Source organism: Aspergillus campestris (assembly GCF_002847485.1).
Source record: "Aspergillus campestris IBT 28561 chromosome Unknown P168scaffold_14, whole genome shotgun sequence".
Classification (NCBI taxonomy): domain Eukaryota; kingdom Fungi; phylum Ascomycota; class Eurotiomycetes; order Eurotiales; family Aspergillaceae; genus Aspergillus; species Aspergillus campestris.
Window position 1 is genome coordinate 224,729 of NW_020194349.1, and position 18,062 is coordinate 242,790.

General features: G+C 54.6%; 8 protein-coding genes across 8 annotated transcripts; 4 read left to right on the plus strand and 4 right to left on the minus strand.

Annotated features, from left to right (window-relative positions):
* The first annotated feature begins 74 nt into the window (after positions 1-74).
* On the plus strand, positions 75-1,000 carry P168DRAFT_68457 (uncharacterized protein). Its single transcript, XM_024842102.1, has one exon. It carries the CDS (start codon positions 371-373, stop codon positions 902-904), a length of 534 nt encoding a protein of 177 aa, XP_024689069.1. The 5' UTR covers positions 75-370; the 3' UTR covers positions 905-1,000.
* Positions 1,001-1,478: 478 nt separating this feature from the next.
* Positions 1,479-3,732, minus strand: erg9 (bifunctional farnesyl-diphosphate farnesyltransferase/squalene synthase). Its single transcript, XM_024834644.1, has 4 exons — positions 3,332-3,732; positions 2,207-3,266; positions 1,973-2,155; positions 1,479-1,925 (listed from the first exon to the last, which is right to left on the minus strand). The coding sequence occupies exons 1-4, from the start codon at positions 3,397-3,399 to the stop codon at positions 1,815-1,817; spliced, it is 1,422 nt and encodes a 473-aa protein (XP_024689070.1). The 5' UTR covers positions 3,400-3,732; the 3' UTR covers positions 1,479-1,814.
* Positions 3,733-4,148: 416 nt separating this feature from the next.
* Positions 4,149-6,000, plus strand: P168DRAFT_259906 (DnaJ domain protein; the record flags this gene model as incomplete). Its single annotated transcript, XM_024834645.1, has 5 exons — positions 4,149-4,254; positions 4,304-4,347; positions 4,425-4,518; positions 4,573-5,627; positions 5,676-6,000. 5 exons carry the CDS (start codon positions 4,149-4,151, stop codon positions 5,838-5,840), a joined length of 1,464 nt encoding a protein of 487 aa, XP_024689071.1. The 3' UTR covers positions 5,841-6,000.
* A 734-nt stretch (positions 6,001-6,734) lies between these two features.
* On the plus strand, positions 6,735-8,422 carry P168DRAFT_285163 (histidine phosphatase family protein; the record flags this gene model as incomplete). The annotated part of the gene is made up of 3 exons (XM_024836183.1): positions 6,735-7,347; positions 7,395-7,527; positions 7,576-8,422. 3 exons carry the CDS (start codon positions 6,735-6,737, stop codon positions 8,420-8,422), a joined length of 1,593 nt encoding a protein of 530 aa, XP_024689072.1.
* Positions 8,423-8,835: 413 nt separating this feature from the next.
* On the minus strand, positions 8,836-9,801 carry P168DRAFT_307415 (uncharacterized protein; the record flags this gene model as incomplete). The annotated part of the gene is made up of 2 exons (XM_024839104.1): positions 8,836-9,035; positions 9,094-9,801. One exon carries the CDS (start codon positions 9,799-9,801, stop codon positions 9,139-9,141), a length of 663 nt encoding a protein of 220 aa, XP_024689073.1. The 3' UTR covers positions 8,836-9,035; positions 9,094-9,138.
* An 851-nt stretch (positions 9,802-10,652) lies between these two features.
* Positions 10,653-12,395, minus strand: P168DRAFT_243958 (uncharacterized protein; the record flags this gene model as incomplete). The annotated part of the gene is made up of 1 exon (XM_024833897.1): positions 10,653-12,395. One exon carries the CDS (start codon positions 12,393-12,395, stop codon positions 10,653-10,655), a length of 1,743 nt encoding a protein of 580 aa, XP_024689074.1.
* A 360-nt stretch (positions 12,396-12,755) lies between these two features.
* P168DRAFT_293377 (Y-family DNA polymerase) lies at positions 12,756-14,826 on the minus strand. Its single transcript, XM_024837798.1, has one exon. It carries the CDS (start codon positions 14,805-14,807, stop codon positions 13,008-13,010), a length of 1,800 nt encoding a protein of 599 aa, XP_024689075.1. The 5' UTR covers positions 14,808-14,826; the 3' UTR covers positions 12,756-13,007.
* A 177-nt stretch (positions 14,827-15,003) lies between these two features.
* On the plus strand, positions 15,004-17,385 carry P168DRAFT_322090 (DNA damage response protein RcaA; the record flags this gene model as incomplete). Its single annotated transcript, XM_024840530.1, has 5 exons — positions 15,004-15,040; positions 15,087-15,149; positions 15,214-15,293; positions 15,338-15,489; positions 15,546-17,385. The coding sequence occupies 5 exons, from the start codon at positions 15,004-15,006 to the stop codon at positions 17,383-17,385; spliced, it is 2,172 nt and encodes a 723-aa protein (XP_024689076.1).
* Between the last annotated feature and the right edge of the window lie 677 nt (positions 17,386-18,062).

Genomic DNA, 18,062 nt, shown 5'->3' on the forward strand with positions numbered 1-18,062 from the left:
ACGTGCTCAACTTTTCTCAACCTCAGTTTGATATCTCATTATTCGTCGACATATATCTATATTTCTACTGGATTTGTTCCCATCCGTTGTTCTCTTGTCCCGTTCGTCTTTGATATTAAACATCACGTACCTCACTCCGTGTACCCACGCCAATCATGTCGTCATCCGTTTCCCTACCTCCAGAGCTCCGGCATGACATCTATCTCCGGCATTTCCGATCAATAACCATAACCAGACAGGACAAAAACAAGACCATCTCGCTCTTCTACGAGTCTGCCGTCTGATCTACCACGAGGCAGAGCCACTCGCCATCCCCAATGTGAACATCATCTGCGATCACAACGCCGACGTGATAGAGGTTCTCAGCAGGATGGACATGGCACAGATCACGCGCCTGAAACACTTGGCAGTCTGCCACTCGCCAACAGGTCTCAAACTTTTTGACTGCGGCAGGGATTTGGAGCCCGATACTCCAAATGGGAATCTCGATGCTGCCGACCTTGAACTAGACGAAGGACTCCTCCGGTATGAGGAACATAATGATTCAGATGGAGAGCTCGGGGAGAATGATAGCATAGACTTGAGCAACGCCACCTGCGAGTCAGCCACCGATGGAGACGACGATGAAGACGACGATGAACGCCGCCACGGCATCCAGTACTTCCATCTCGGTGCAGTTCTCGGACTATTCCCCGGCCTGCAGTTTGACCTCCTCAAAGTGTTCAATGGGGTTGGATCAGGCCCTGATACTAGTGTCCATACCACCGACTGCTTCTCGTCCCTCCTAGCGGCCGATGACTACCGGAAACTGTGGATGGTACCGGCGGGCGGCGACGAGGGGCCATGGTTGGACTCACCGTGCATCGAGGAGTGGAAAGCCATTATAGCCACTCATATTCAATAGCCACTCATATTTAATCCCATTCGGGTTGGAAAGTCGAATTCACGCTGCCTTGCTATGACTGGGAAGGTGAGCAGCGACCCAAGCAATCGGAATATGCGCAAGAAGCTTGTGCCGCGGGGATTACTCTAGCCTACCGGGAGGAACCTCATCAGTTCAGTGAGGAATACTATTGTAGCGAAGCCAGGGATGAGATGGATTTTGATATCACGGTGGGTAGAGGAGATGCGGATGTCGCTGTCAAGCGGGGTGATGATCGTGTCTTGAAATGCATTGACCCATCAGGCCGACAGTACGGTAGACGTCAATTCTTCAAACGCGCATCGGACGCCCTCAAGAACATGTTCCAGACAAATAGCTGGGAATGCATCAAGGCCGAGGGGTATTATGATGGTCGTATTTTTAACTACCATACGACATCGTGGAACGACTGTCCATATTCATAATAATACAATCGGCCCATGCGAGGCTTCAACACGGCAAGTGCTTTTTTTGATGATTTATATCACTAGTATTTGTAGTTTACGACAGAGACAAATCTCATCTACTTGGTAGATATATTGTATGATAAAGCATTAATCAATTCATTCAATTTCTACAGTGAATTACGTATGTTCCAGTTCCTTCAATGGATGTATGACATGGCATCAAGTTAATGATGCAAGACATAAATCTAGTACGTCGCTGGAGACTTCAATTTCAGCACTTCTTCGGCACAACCACAGTCATAAAGAGGACTGGATAGCAATTTGACATCCGTGCTAGCGGGCAGAGGCAACGACCAGAGTTGGTCAAGAGAAAAGAAAAGGGAAGGGAAGGGCGAGGAAATTAGTATGGCATGGATGGGTGGTATAAAATATACTACATGTACAGACCCCTGAACGTAAATGCCACATATCATAGCTCCGTAACATTACAGCTCGTCTCGCACTTCACCAATATGTGCGGGCTTCTGGAAATTCCCGTTGAGGAGCTCCTTGAAGGCAAGGTCGAATCGAGCACCGAAGTACCAGGCAACACCAAACTGGGAACGTTAGCCACCGCCCGTAAGAGATATAGAACGCAACATACCATCATGACCGAGATAACAAGCACAATGGTACCCATCAGGCACATCATGAAATACAGGTCCTGGCGCGTCTCCGCTTCCTCTTGCGCCTTCTTCTGGTCGGCTTCTGACAGCTCGCCCTTGACTAGCAGCTTGGCGTCTTGGGCGTTTTGAGACGGGAAGATAGTCTCGATGAATTTCTCAATCTGCACGAATTAGCACGGTTATGTGGAATGATGGATCACGGGAAGCCTTACACGTCCGCAAGCCATGCTGATCTTCAGGAAATTGGGGTCCTTGGGCGTGTTCTTCGCGTGAATCTTGCGCGCATATCGGCGGAAGACCTCGCAGACGATCCGCAGATTCTGCGTCGACTTGCTCATCAGCTCGCAAGCGTCACCCTTGGTAATCTTCACGTTGCGCTCGAAGATGGCCGGGTTGCGGAAGCACTTTTCCAGTGTGGCGATCGCCATGGACTGCGGGATGGCACAGAAGTTGAACACACTCTGCTCACGCAGGCCAGCCAGATAGAACAGACAGTCCTCCGAGTGCTCCAGCGCGTTCAAGACCATCTCCGAGCTGCAGTTCAGCGCCGCCTCGCGGTGCTCCGGCTTGAACAAATCGTCGAAGTCATTGACGTGCTTGGACCAAATCTCTTTGGGCCAGAACCGTCGCTGATCGTCATTGTCCTCCCGCACGTCACGGATGATGTTGGTCTTCTGCAGGAACAAGCCCATCGACTTGTGCAGCTGAGACCGCTTGAGCAAGGCCGGGTTGCCAAACTCGGCCTCGACAAAGAGGCGGGTCAGCCCCTCGCCCACCAGACCGGCGACGTAGTAGCAGTAGAGGTCGTACTCCACGGTGGTCTTGACGCTCGCATCATCGAGGGCAGCCTTCCGGCAGTAGTCGGCCATGCCGTTGCCCATCTTGTCGGTGATGTCCTTGACAATGGCCTGATAGGCCGGCTTCATGTTCTTGAACTCGGTGACGACATTGTGAAACTGAACCAGCAGCTCACGGTCCTTCTCCTCGGGACGGTTCCCGGTGAAATTCCAGCCATCCTGCTCGAGGAAGTCCTTGAAGTTCCGCAGGAGCGGCTCCTTGGTCTCCAGGGGTATTGAGGTGTCATCCTCGATGGTGTCCAACCCGCGCAGCGTCAGGTAGAAGATACACACGGGCAACAGCAACTCCGGGTGCAACTCCTTGATGACCGCGCTGAAGCTCCGACTGGTCAAATCGAGGAACTTGAAGCACGTCTTCTGGGTCTCCGTCTCATTGGCCACATTACGCTCATGGACAGGATTGTGCCAGACTTTCCTATCATCAACAGCTTCGGTCAGTTTTTTTCTCTTCATTCAAAAGGGATCAAGACGGGTACCAACCATTGTAAGATATTCCTCAACTCGTTGGGGTGGAATGTGTAGTAGATGACGCTCAACGGGGAAACCATGATGGTCAAGGGGGGGATATTATTACAAATGGGGAATAAGAAATTAAATATAAGTCGTTATAATAAAACAACAGACGGGGTAGAAGGATTATTGGGATGATCAGAGGCACTAAACAGGCCTTCCAGCAGGGATCGCGACGCAGTCGACAGCTGGGATACACGGAGAATGTGCGAACAAGTGGGGAGAGAAATGAGAGAGGAATAGAGGACACGTGGCGGTGATGATAATAGGGGTAAAATGAGAAAAGAATTAGGAGAGTAATAGGGATATTGGGGTATCAAGAGGAATAGAGAAGAAAAAGGAGAAGGGAAAAGGGAGAAAAGAAAATTGTGTGTTGGAGGAGAGAATGGAAGAAGAAGAGAAAAAAGAGAAACGGAGAAGAAGAAAAAAACAGTTTTTGGACTCAAACGAGGCCGATTGTTGCCTGATCGAGGCAGGCGTACCGGAGCACCGGCGCTGTGACCCGGTATTACCGTATCCCGTATCGACACCCCAGGCACCTACAATCAGGCATCCGAGGCTGCGACTCCCCGCCATGACGAAACCGCCGCAAATTTATCGCCAGGCAGAACAAAATTCTTGACTTGTGTTCACCGTCTGACCCTGTGCTCAGCCCCGATCGGATTCTAGGTTGAGTTATCTTTTTTATTTGGCGTCGTGTCCATATTGGTTTACTTCATTTTATCCTTTGATTGCCACGACCTTCCTGGCGCACACCGTCCCGCAATCCTCTGTTGTTGTGGCTACCATGGTCGCCGACACCGCCTACTATGAGGCCCTGGGGGTGCCTCCCACGGCCTCCCAGTTGGAGATCAAGAAGGCCTATCGCAAACTGGCCATCGTGACTCACCCTGGTGCGCTTGTCTTTATGGTCTGTCGCAGAGTCTGTTTAACCGTCTGTAGATAAGAACCCCGGCGATGAGACCGCCCACGTGCGATTCCAAGCGGTATGCGACCCTGGTCGATTGGCCTGGCCTTAGCAGGACTTTCTGCATGGATATGTACTGACTCGCTGGTATGACAGATCGGAGAGGCCTACCAGGTTCTGAGCGACGAGAAGCTACGAGAGCGCTATGATAAGTTTGGCAAGGAAGAGTCGGTTCCGGGTGGTGGTTTCGGTACGCATACTGTCAGTTGGTTTGTACGGGGTGGGAACTAACGACTTTGAGCAGAGGACCCGTCCGAGTTCTTCAGCATGATCTTCGGTGGCAGCGCGTTCGTCGACCTCATCGGTGAAATCTCCCTGATGAAGGATCTGACCGCCACGATGGATATCACCATGGAACAGATGGAGGAGGACGAGCTCGCCGCGTCGGCCGAGGAAAAGCTGCACGTTCACGACGAGGAGACCAAGACCGGTCACACCGCCGAAGAGACCGCGGCGTCGTCGAGCACCCAGCCCGACAGTAAGCCGGCGGAGGCCCCCGCGGCTGCCCCGGCTGCGGCGGCCCCGGTCGATTCCGACGCGGGTTCCGGCACCGGCCCCGCCCGTCGCCGTCTGGGCCAGCAGGCCCTCATGGACAAGTCGGAGGAGGAAGCGCGGATGGAGGCAGCTGGACTGTCCCCTGAAGAGAAGGAGCTGCGGAAGAAGGAGAAGAAGAAGGGCTCGTTGACCAAGGAGCAGCAGGACCGTTTGACCGCCTACGAGAACGAACGGAAGAAGGCCCGCGAGGAGCGTGTCGATGCGCTGACGGCGAAGCTTGTGGATAAGATTAGCGTGTGGACCGAGACCGACAAGGGCAAGGATGTCACCCGCGCCTTCGAGGAGAAGATCCGTCTCGAGGTGGAGAACCTCAAGATGGAGTCCTTTGGCTTGGAGATCCTGCACGCCGTGGGCGCCACCTACACCCAGAAGGCCACCTCGTTCCTCAAGTCGCAGAAATTCCTCGGCATCTCCGGGTTCTTCTCGCGACTGAAGGACAAGGGCACGCTGGCCAAGGAGACGTGGACGACCATCTCGACGGCGATCGACGCGCAGATGACCATGGAGGAGATGGCCAAGATGGAGGAGCAGGGCGGGGAGGACTGGACCGACGAGAAGAAGGCCGAGTACGAGAAGCGCGTGACGGGCAAGATCCTGGCGGCCGCGTGGCGGGGCAGCAAGTTCGAGATCCAGAGCGTGCTGCGCGACGTGTGCGACAACGTCCTGGGAGACAAGCGCGTCAAGCTGGACAAGCGCATTGAGCGGGCGAATGCGATGCTCCTGGCGGGTAATATCTACTCTATGGTATGTCTTCCTTTATTCCACCTATTCGGTATATGCTAACCCGTACAGGCCGAACGTGATCCCGACGAGGAGGGTGACTACATGGCGTTCGAGCAGTTGATGACGGATGCGATGCAGAAGAAGGGCAAGGAGGAGAAGAAGAAGAAGAAGGGCAAGAAGCACGACCATGACCATGATCACCACGAGCATGGAGAGCATCACGAGGCGGAATAAGAGGCTGTTGTCTCGTCCTCGTTGATATGTTTTGTCCCTTGCTCGTCATGAATCATTGGATAGGTGATTCCTGCGTGGGCATTTGCTTCCTGTAGCGATTCGTGTTGGAGAATGTGCATGTTACCGTACAGTTAATTAGAACAATCCTGATCGTTTGTACAGTTTATATATATCATACAGAGTAATTCAATAGCAGTGTTAGGTATATGCTTGATGGGCTATTAGAGGCCTTGTTCCAGCCCCAGGCATCAGAACATGTGATCTTTTATTCTTATTCCCCCCCCCCTCCCTCTTCTTCGATAACTCCTTCTCATCTTCGTCTTGCTCATGATAAATCGACACTGGACCATCGTCACATTCTCGTAGTACTTCCAACCAGAGCCCGTTCTACCCGTCTCGCACTAATATATATATACAGCCTAACTCGAGACGAAAGTCATACACCAATCCAGCTAGTCGCACGCCGGTTGCAGGAAACGCTCACTCCTCGGTCCTCTTAAGATCAATGTTTTACTGAGACTAGCTGAACCTCGCTGCCACATGCTAAAAGTGAAAAGAAAAGGGAAAAGACCAGGGGGCGACACTAGCCGCAAAGCTTCGTTTCCGCCGAGAAATGCTTGGATGGGTCGAAAGCCCGACGATAGGCCGATCGGCAAGAACCGCCAGGCACAATGGAAACCGGAGACTTAGTCTCCTCTTACCCGAAGGAACCTTACTGCTGATGGGTTCTCTCGCCTCAGATGGAAACGGGGATCCTAAGCCACCGGTGGGCCCTTGCGTCTGAGCGGTCCGATTCGTTATGTAAGGTAGGCAACACCCCTCGTCTCCCTATTCCCGTTTTTCTTTCTCTTCAACCTCAACTCCCGGGGGAAAAGACCAGAGAGTAGTGAAAAGATGCGCCATTCGTCCTCCACCGCGTTGGTTGGCCTGCTTGCAGTGCTGGACCCTGTCTCCGCGCACCCCACTTCCAGCTCCAGCGCAGCCGCGCCCGCAGACCCGACTGGAACAACCTTTCCGTCGGGGTTCGACATAACACGCAGCTGGGCCAATTTGTCTCCGTACCAGGATGCTCCCGGATTCTCGGAGCCCAAGGGCATGCCGCGCGGGTGTGAACTGACGCAGGCGCACGTCCTCCACCGACATGCACAGCGGTACCCGACAGAGAGCGATTTGGACGGCGGGGGCATGGAGGCGTTCGCGAAGAAGCTCAAGAATTACGAGCACAAGCACCAGACCAGCAAAATCGGACACGGTCCGCTCTCCTTCCTGAATGACTGGGAGTACCTGCTGGGTGAGGATCTCTTGCTCCCGACGGGAGCGGCGACCGAGGCCACCTCGGGTGCCAACATCTGGTCGCGCTACGGCCGGTTGCTGTACCACGCCGGACGAGGCCAGGCGGCGTGGGATGAGTCGCTGAATGTGTTCCCGAATGGGACCGACCGACCCAAGCCGATTTTCCGAACGACCGATCAGTCGCGGATTCTGGAGAGTGCGCGGTGGTGGCTGAGTATGTTATTCTCTTTCTTTCGTCTTGATGAATGTTAACACGGACAGGCGGATTCTTTGGCAACACCGGCGCCAACAACTCCTACTCACAGTACGATTTGGTGATCACCCACGAAGGCAAGGGGGTCAACAACAACACATTGGCCGCAGACCAAGCCTGCCCCGGCGACATCGAAGAGGGGTGAGCCAACCTCACCCACCATACCCCCAAGTCTACTAACAAACGCAGCAACAATTCCGCGGAGCGATTCATCCCCCGCTTCACCAAAGCGGCCATCAAGCGCCTGTCTCCGTACCTCCCCGCGGACTTCGACCTCGACGACAGCGACATCCTCGCCATGCTGAACATGTGTCCTTACGAGTACGCCGCCCTAGGCAGCTCCACATTCTGCAGCCTCTTCACGGAACAAGAATGGCAAGACTTCGAGTACAACGTAGACCTCCAATTCTACGGCGACTACGGCTTCGGGTCGCCAACAGGCCGGTCCCAGGGCATCGGCTACGTGCTGGAACTCGCCGCCCGACTGCAAAACCACCTCATCACCACCCCAGAAACAAGCATCAACACCACCATCGACGGCAACCCGCACACGTTCCCGCTGCCCGACACACAGCCGCTCTTCATGGACATGTCGCACGACAACGTCATCGTCGCCGTGCTAGCCGCCCTGGGCATCGACTACTTCCGATACGGGCCGAAGGGCCTCCCAGACACAGTGTCTCACGCCGTACCGCGGACATTCCGCCTCAACGAGGTCACCCCGTTCGGGGCGCACCTCATCTCCGAGATCTGGAGGTGTCCCGCGCAGGAGGAGCTAGAACTCGACGGCGCGATCTACAGGAACCCCGACCTAAGCGAGGAGCACACGCAGTCGTATATCCGGTTCGTGCTGAACGGGGCGCCTGTGCCGGTTGATGCGGTCAAGGGGTGTGAGGAGGGGTCGAAGGGGGCGTTCTGTCCTATTAAGGGGTTCGTGAGGGGTGTGCAGACGCTTAAGGAGGAGGCGGAGTTTGAGAAGGCTTGTTTTGGGAAGTATCATGAGGGGGAGCAGGTTGGGGATGGACGGCCTGAGTAGTTTTCCGTACACCTCCTTTCAAAAGAAGAGATGGACGTTTGCAATTCTGGGATAATATAATAGAACAATAATATCAATTGACCGGTCAAACTGTGTTATAACGAGAAGAACATAGTATATATACAGTGAGAAGCTCAATAAAAACATAAATAGAGACAAGGTAGAATAAAACCCAATCCTATACCCTCAGACCTTCCAATATAAACCATCCTGTTGGGTCTCTCAATAGAAATCACAAAATCACAATAACCCCAATAGCACCAATAGTTGCAAGACCGCAGAAGATGGTTATATCGGGATAAGATCACACCAAATCCTTTCCCATAGTACCCAGGACAAGGGTTTTAAGACATCCACCAATAATAGTCAAAGCCAAACTATATATCCTATATGTGTTTATAGGATTGATCGTATATATACAGCTGTTTATGACACAAGACCAGCTGCGAGAAGGGGCATGGCTTGAGAGCGTTGAAGAGTCGGCTCGCGTAATGTCCGAGATGTAGAGGGAGGTTTGTCTGTCGAGATGTGTCTGTCCACGGTATTGTATCTTTGCACAATCGTGGGTAAAGATGTCGCCACGAAATTTCTTTCAGCGAAGGTTAAACCATATCTAACAGTAGCCATGTCAGTCACTTTTTCAAATCTCTATCTGTAGAGGTACCACACACATGTATAAACATCCCCCATATGTATGAGGTTAAGAAAACCAACTATCAAGGCGGAGTCAACGGCGGAGTAGGAGGACCAAGACCACGAACCGGGGGAGTAGCCGGAGGAGTGGGAGGATCCATCTGGGGAGGTATTGGGCCAGAATAACCCGGCCCGACGACAACAACAGCGATGTTGACAGCATGGAATGAATCATTTAGTTCAGATAGATCATCATCGGTTGAGTGATCATCCTCAGTCGCGTTCGCAGGCGCTTCACTGTCTTGCTGTGATTGAGAGGCTGGAGATGTGTCAAGATTAACATTGTCACTCTCTGAGTGGATATCACTGGAAGGTCTGCTTGGTTGTGTAGAAGATTCTGGATCTGGTTGATCAATGGGGAATTCATTTGGAGTGCCGGGAGGAGCAGGAGGTACATCTCCCCAGTAGCTCAGTGACCCCAAAGCAGTGGGAGAGCTATATTCATTTGGAGTGCCGGGAGGAACAGGAGGTACATCCCCCCAGTAGCTCAGTGTCTCCAAAGCAGTAGGAGGGCTATATACATTTGGAGTGTTGGGAGGAACAGGAGGTACATCTCCCCAATAGCTCTGCGTCTCCGAAGCAGTGAGGTGGGTATCGCTGCTTTGGGTGCGGGAGCGGGTGTAGGGTAAGGGGCTAGAAGGGGCGGCACTCCGTGGGTGGGAGGTTGGGGTTGATGGGAAAGGCATGATGAGCAGATGAATATAGGACAGGAAGACTATATGGTATAGTGAGATGGTTGGCTGAGTGAGCTGAGGACGGTGCCCACGGGTATAGGATAGAAGAGATGAGGACGGAAGACGGAGGGCAGAAGATGAGACTAGATATGAAGGGCAGAAGATAAGCAGAGATATGAACACCAGAAGATGAGGATATAGCTGAAGGACAGAAAATAAGAGGAGATATGAGGGGGAGAAGACGACGACAGGAGATGAGGATAGAAGATAGAGAAACGATGGAAAGAATAAACCAGGTACCTACAATGAGAGCATCCACCACTCATTCCTACATCACCCAAAGATCTCCCTACCAGCAAAGCTTTTACCCAAAAAAGCAGCTACAACCATGACTTCAGCATGACCAGCGGGACGGCGGAAGCATACGCAAGCACTCAATAAGTATGATTAGGGTTCAAATCCGTGGTATTAAAACATATCGTCACACATGGTAATGGGTATGGCAATGGCTATGGCTATATCAAAACAGGAGTTGCGGAAAGGGTATCTAGCAGGTCGAGGTGCCATGGTATAGATTAGTTGACTGGGCCACGTCTATTGCAGCGGGTCACACATTAAGTCGAGTCGGAAATGGAAAGGAGTGCAAAAAGTTAGCTCCAGCGGATTAATCCCGACCAGGCCTGCCGTGGTAGCGGGTCGTAATGATAGGCTCTGGGTAGAACGAGTGAGCCGGGGATACCGGGAGATTGTAGACAAAAGAGATAGGCGTGTGTGCGTATGTATGAGTAGGTAGGTGGTGTGTGTGTATGGGTGGGTGGTTGTGTTAAAAGGCCAACGAGGCAAGAAGATAGAATAATAATGTATCAAGTCTCGTCGTGATCGTCAAATGATTCCGTATCGGAAATGGTCGGTTCGTCGGCGTTGGACGGACTCAGCAGGCCCTGCGCACCTTCCCCGACCTCGTACAGTTCTTCAGGCGAGAGGACTCTCCCTCCCAGCTTGACGTCGTTAACATGCACGCTATACTCGAGGGCTCTCTTGCCCTCCTTGATCAGATCTTCCGTCCACCCTAGACACCGCTTCAGGCTTTGGTTCATCTTCTGACTATCACCCAGCAGCTCTTGGTGCTTCGCTAGATCGACAAAGAAGTGTTTCTCGTCTTGAGGGCGGTGTCGCGCGTCGTGGTCCGCCAAGGAGCCCGGGCTCATTACGCCTTCATCCGGCATGGACTCCTCGTCACTAGATTCAGACAGGTCGTCCGGAGACCGGACGGAGGACAGCTCGCTGACTTCGTCGACCTCGGTCATGACTCCCAGAGAAGCCCCAGACACCGAGCGCGTCGACGGCACCATGGAGAGACGGCCGGAGCGGCTGAGACGGCGGTAGCGTCGTAGCTCCGCATGCTGCTTGCGCATTTCGCGCTCCAGCGTCCGGTTGATGGCCAGGAGCGAGGAGTTGCTGATCTCCAGATCCATGATCTTCCGTCCGATTCGGGCGTTGCCCACCGCGTCGTTCGGCCCACTGCTGTCCGACTTCTGGGGACTTTGTGGCGACGCATGGGTGTCGACCGAGGCTGTGGATCCATTACTCAAGATCCGAGGTCGCCCTCCGGGCAGGGGCTCCGACGCCAGGGCGTCCGCGTCGACGCGGGGATCCGATGGCGACACGATGATGGGGCTGGGCCGCAGGCCCTCCCGCGGGGACGTACCACTCGTGCCCGAGTCCAAGCTGGACGATTTCAAATGTCTGATGGGGTTGGGTCGAGCCAGATGGCTTATCGGCGGCCCTTGCATCGGCCCCACTGGGTCACACTCCTCCTGCGAGCTCGTCTGTGAGGTAAAGCTGTCGGACAGTCGCAGGTTCGACTCCAGCTGGGCGGAACGCAGTCGGGGGGAGGGGCACGGCGGTGGTCCATTCACCACCGAACGCGGCTGGCCCGTGGAAATCGAGCGCCGTTTCACCACGGGCAGGGTAGACGCCTGTTCCTCCCCAGACGGACGCTCCTGTTTACCGTTGGCATATATAAACGTGGCGGGGGAGGCCGGTTTGGGGGGTACCCGGGGCCGCGGCTCGACCTCGGCGGGGTGCGTCGACCGCGCGTCCGAGGCATGGAAGAACCGGGGGGACGAATGCTCCGACACTGAGCTTGGTCGCGAATTTTGTTGCGAGTCCGCCGTCAGCGTCTTGGCCCTGCCGGTCCTTGCGGGTTCCAGTCGACCGGCCGCCCGCACCGGACTCCTATCTGATCGATACCCCGGATTGGACGCATGGGATACGGTCGAGTTTGCCAACGAGGGCTGCGGCGAGAACGGTCGACCCGACGGGGTATATCCCGGCGAGGGACCACCATCGCGCCTACTAACTCGCGAGCCCGATCGCGGGGTGATATTGGCATTCAGGAAGGCCGGGTCCGTCTCCTGTCTGGAGGGGGCGGACGAGGGGTATTGTTCGGAGGGGATCAAGCGTTTGGGAGTTCGATACCCCCCTGGAGAGGCTAGTTTCGGCGTCAAGGGCGTCAAGGAGGGTTTGGTGGAGCGATGAAAGGCGGCACTGAGGGTTGGCGTGAAGGGTTTGGCGAGAGGGGGGGTTTGTTTATCGGAGGTCATAGTTGCGGGATCGGGCAGAATGACTTATGGCATTGCGTCCGGGGACCAAGATCTGCAAGCATGATGACACCCGCGGGGGGTTTTCAATAGTTGGAAGATCCAAGTCAGGAATGAGGGGAAATACTAGCAGGAAGAGAGACGAAGATAGTTTTTCTCAGCAGGATTTGGCGATTTGGATTTCCTGCCAAAACATTGGGGGACCCGATCGGGACTAGTGTGGGTTGACCGCAACTACATTCTTCTGTTCTTCTGGTTATTATATTATATTTATCTTATATTATTTCGTATTATTTTATTTATAGCTGTATTTATTTATATAGAAAACAATCTACTTCTCACTATCCCTTTATTTCTATTGAATTCGAACATATATTGAGTCCCTTGAGAAGCATCCCTTTCCGCCGTTTGATTATCGTCGCCCGTTGTTTTAGGCCGCGCTCCACTTCCCCTATTGTGCTGGACGGGATGATCAGGCAATGATCATTCCACCTCCTGACAGTACTGAGACTGGTTCTGTAATTATCTATACAGTCTGAATAGTCTCATCAAATGGATGTTCGTGAATGCAAGGCTTTGCCTCGGTATATTATGTACATGTGGTGACATATGCAGTCAGAAAAATAGCCGTTTCTGGCGTGGGTCCGGAGTTTCATGAGACGTCGGCTTTCGCTTCCGCGGTTTGGCCGGCCCCGGGGTTGGGGACGGGGTTGGGTCCTGTGACGCCCCCTGGACAGCCTCTTTGATGGTCTGCTTCGACAGACAGTGGTCGACGTGGTCGTTGAACACCTTGTCGTCCGCCAGTTGCGGTCTGTCGCACACGGGACAGTCCCAGTAGACCGGGGCGGGCTCTTCGGGCTGGGCCACGGGGGGTTCGGACACCTCCTGGCTGAGTTGTTCGAGGTCGTCCAGGTCGGCTTGAAGTTCCTGCCGGGCGGCTCGTTCGAACGCCTCCTCCGCGCCGATCTCCTGGTCGCCTGGGGTGTCGGCCGCGGCGTCGACGGGGGGCTTGGGGCGGATCGTTCCGAAAAAGTCGATGCCGACTTTCTTCGTGCTCACCAGGTTTGTACAGCGCAGTCCCAGCAGGCGCAGCTTCAGGTTCGGCATCTCGCGCTCTAGCTTTTCCAGCATGGGGAGGGAGAACGTGTAGAGGTCTTTGGCGTGGAATACGGCGCGCGAGGGCTGGCACTGGCGGGACAGCACCTCGAACGTAGCTAGTTTGACCTTGAGAACCAGCGTCCGGCCCTTGAACTGCGTGCGGGCCAGGTCCTTCTCCAGCTCCTGCGCGATCATCCAGAGCTTGTCCCGGAATTCCTGCTTGTTCCCAATCTCGTGGAACGTAGTCTCCGTGCCGACGCTTTTGCGCTCGTAGTTCTCGACGGGCTGGATTTTCGTCCGCCCCAGACCGAGGTAGCATTGCGCCAGGAAGTAGAACGCCTTTTCCCCGAACAGCTTGGCCAGCAACGCCCGATGGGGGTAGATATCTCCGCAGGTCTTGATGCCGATCGCGTCGAGCTCCCGCTCAAACACCCGACCAACACCGTTCACCTTGCGCACGGGCAGCTCGCGCATGAACTCCATGATTGCGTCGCGCTCGTTCGGGACCCGAAACTGGCCATTCGGCTTATTGCGGTTCGAGCAGATCTTAGCAATCTTCCCATTAGCCGCAATACCAGCCGACACAGAGATCTTCGTCTGTTCCAAGACCTCAGCGCGCATGCGCTCCACAACCTCCTCGGGGCCACACCCATTCTCCGCACAGTAGGACGTGATATTCAAATACGCCTCGTCGATACTAGCGCTCTCAAACAGCGGATCATACTGGGCGAACACAGCGCGGATCTCCGCCGCCTTGGCGGAGTACTTCTCGTGATTTTGAGGCAGACACACGAGCTGCGGACAGAGCTTCATCGCCACGAAGGACGCCATGCCGCTGCGGCAGCCGAATTTGCGCGCCTCGTAGTTACATGTCGTCAGGACGCCTTTGCCTACCGCGAACGGGACATGTTTGAGCTCGGGGCGGTCGAGTTCCTCTACGGCAGCGAAGAACGCGTCGCAGTCGACGTGGACGACATACTGGGAGAGGTCGCGAGTGAGCTCCAGCTCGGCGAGGAGCTGGTCTGCTTTCCGCAGGTCGTGGGACAGATCCAGCTTCTCGAAGCGGGCTTTCTCTTTCAGAATGCGCGCAATCTTGCCCGTCAATATCCGGTCGCGGTCCTGCTCATGGTTGAAGAACTTAGACCCCTTCGACGCGTTGTAGATAATCTCCGACACCTTCTGCTGATCGACGGCATCCTGGCCGGCCTTGGTGAGCGACGGGCCCAGCAGGGAGTATTTCAGCGTTTTGTAGTCGTCCTCATTCTCATCTTCCAGCTTTTCCAAGACCTCCCTTTTGGACTCCTCGGATGGCTCCATCCGGAGAGCTGTATATACATCGGTGGGTGGAGTGCATGAATTCTTTCATGGTCGACTGTCTTTCCCAACCAGGCAGCATTGAGACGCCACGACACGTGACACCGCGTCGCGGGCCGCGCACGTGCCACGGGCGTCAACTGCGACGGTCGGCGTGAACCAGACTGGGAATGTCCAGCGTTGCTGCTGACTGCCCCTCATGTGGATTCTGGATTCGGAGGGTGATTTTTTGCAGGGTGGGTATTCTTCTAGATGGGAGGGGTGTTTTCTGACTCTATCTAGGAAAGAGGGTGTGGTTGAAGCCCGGGAAGAAGTATCTCTTCGGCCGCAGTAAGCAAGATGACGGTAGGTGCAGCAGCTATTAGCCCTTACGACGAGTATCGAATGGTGTATACTGACGGTATTCTAGTACGACATGCTATTGACCACAATTCGATATCGCGAAAACACCTAATCATCGAGGTATCGCCGATTGACGAAAGCGACCGGGTACGTGATCCTCGGAGACGACGCGAGCCGTGCTAACTGCGCAGTCCGACATTCATGCGAAATCGAAGCTCACCGTGACGGATCTGAAGTCGAAAGTGGGTACCACTGTTGATGGAGAGGCGATAAAGGGGGAGAGCAGAACGTTGGGCGATGATGAGCACACTGTTAGGTTGGGGAGGTACAAGCACGTCTTGCGGTATGAATTTCAATTCTCTACGTGATTGACGAACAAGTATTAACGGGTGTATCTAGATTGAAATGGCAACCGACGGTGCTAAGCTTCTCCTTCTCCTCCAAAGAACTCAAAGCGAAAGACCCCCTCGCCCACGTCCGTTCTCGACTCGAAGACCTAGACATCAAGACCATCATCCCGTTCGTCGTCGGCTCCACTACGCACGTCGTGCAGAATAAGCGCAATACGGCAAAGGGGCTACAAGCGCTGGTCAACGGGAAATACATCGTCAAGGAGACATTTATAGATGCACTGGTGTACGCCGCGACGCCGAGCGACCTGGACAATCTGGAATCGCTGTCGCCGTTGGAGGCCGACTTTGACTCCGCATGGCCGGACGCGATGGAGCATCTCCCTGCGCCGGGGAAGGAGGCTGTTGTCCGTCCGACCGAGGCGTTCGTGCCGAATCCTGACCGGATCAATGTGTTTGAGGGGTACACGTTCGTTTTCGGCGATCCGGGGCAGTTCGAGAACCTGCAGGCTTTCATCACCGATGGGCATGGAAGGCCTTTGCTATACCCGATTGAAAATGGGACTACGACGGCAGAAGAGATCGTGCGTTTTATGGAAGAGACAGCTGGACCGAAAGGACTAGGAAGCCAGCGGGATGGTCCCGGAGGGGTAGTCCACGTTCGATACCATGCCAAGGGACGTTACGAAGACTGGTCCATCGAGCTCAGCAACCAGGTGGCGGTGAAAACGGACCAGCGGGTGATTGAGCAGAGTGAGTTTCTTGATGCTATTCTCGCCAACGATGCTGCTCCTCTGTGTCGCACCCTGCCGGTTTCCTCGCCGCATGAGGGCGCCAGCGCGGAGGCGCTTTCTACGCCAGCTCCAAACTCGAATACACCAGCCCCGAACTCGATTACACCAGCCCCGAACTCGAATGCACCAGCCCCGAACTCGAGTACACCCGATCTGGCCGACTCTCAGTTGTCGGAGGAGCCGAGTCAGCCAAAAGCCAAAGTCAAACGGTCCCGCACCTACGTCAGCAAGATGAAGACGTTTGACGACGGGTTCGACATCAATTCCATCCCGGCGTATGCACCCGAGGACGACGGCCCGGAGTCCCTTCCGCCGATGGCGACGGAGGCGGAGCTGGAGCCGGAGTCGGAGCCCATGGAGGTGACTCAGCCGGCTGATAGTCTCCAGGAAGAGGAGGATGTCGTGTCTAGCCTGCTGCCGGGGGCGGCGGCGATGAAGCGTCGGCGCGCGGAGACGGTGCAGCGATCGACCAGCGATCCCTCTCAACAGATTGAGAAAACAGAACCGAAGGCGAAGCGACAGAAGCTAGATGTGCTGGACGCGGCGCGACGGCATCGTGAGGCGGAAGAGAACGCTCGTCGGGAGGAGGAGGAAGCGTCGCATCGGGATACATTAGAAGACGTGGACGTGGAGAAGCTCAAAGGGCTGGCCATTGTGGAAGAGATGGAGGTGCCCTCGCGGAGGACGACCGACGAGGACGTCCGATGGGACGAGCGATGGAACGGGCGGAAGAATTTCAAGAAGTTTCGGCGGAAGGGAGACCGCAATCAACGCTCTCGGATTCAGACTCTGATTGTGCCGCTGGAAGAGGTGACCCGCCAGGACTTTGGGATTGGGGAGCAGCACTGGGTCAGTCGGAGGCAGTCGTCGGAGGGCAACCGACCCGAGCGAACCACCCAAACCGAGCCTGTCGATACGGACGACCGAAGTGAGATGCGATCTCAATCAACCGGACGGACTGCATCGGAGGTTCCCACTCGGAGTCAACCTCGCAGTCAGGCGCGAAGTCAACCCCAGAGCCAGAAACGCGTGCGGGACGAGTCCGGGTCGGATAGTGACGAAGAGACGCGGTTCCGATTTCGGCGACGACGATAGTATTGGGATCTTGTAAACTACTCCCACCCCGGTGGTGGATCAATAAACCTCATCCTTACCGTGTATCTTCCACCCGATGGATCCAGCGGGTCCGCGGGCGGGACCAATACCTTTAGTTGCCGCCAATAGTCAGTAAGGTTATCGGGGATCTCCTTGATTTGGATTCTTCCCCACTGGCTATGGATTATCGAGTAGTCCGATCCTGTCCTGGAATCAGGTTGATACCAGAAGAGTGCCAATGGTCTGTCAACACAGGGGGTGGATCTGGGGAGCGAACCAGGATCGACAGTGGAATCCTGATCGTCAGTTCGTTGCGGCCCAAATCGAAGGAGGGGAAAGGATTATTGAATGTCAAGGGATTATTTGAAGGGGAATATTGGACGATGGAAGTGAGGTGTCAGATAGAAACCATCCTGGGGATCAATCCAGGAGCGAAAGGAGAAACCGAAGAATCAAGATGAATCGATCGGCCTAGAAGGGAAATTGGTCACCTGTTCATTTTTCTTTCTTCTTTTCTTTCTCTCTCCTCTTTTCTCTTCTTTCTTTTCTCTATTTCATCTTCATCTTTTCCCTTTCTGTCTTCCTCTCTCGCCTGGTTGCGACATCTCTCTTCTTTCCTCTCTCCACCTCTCTCTCTCTCTCTCCCTCTTCCTTGACTTCTCTCTCCATCATTCCAG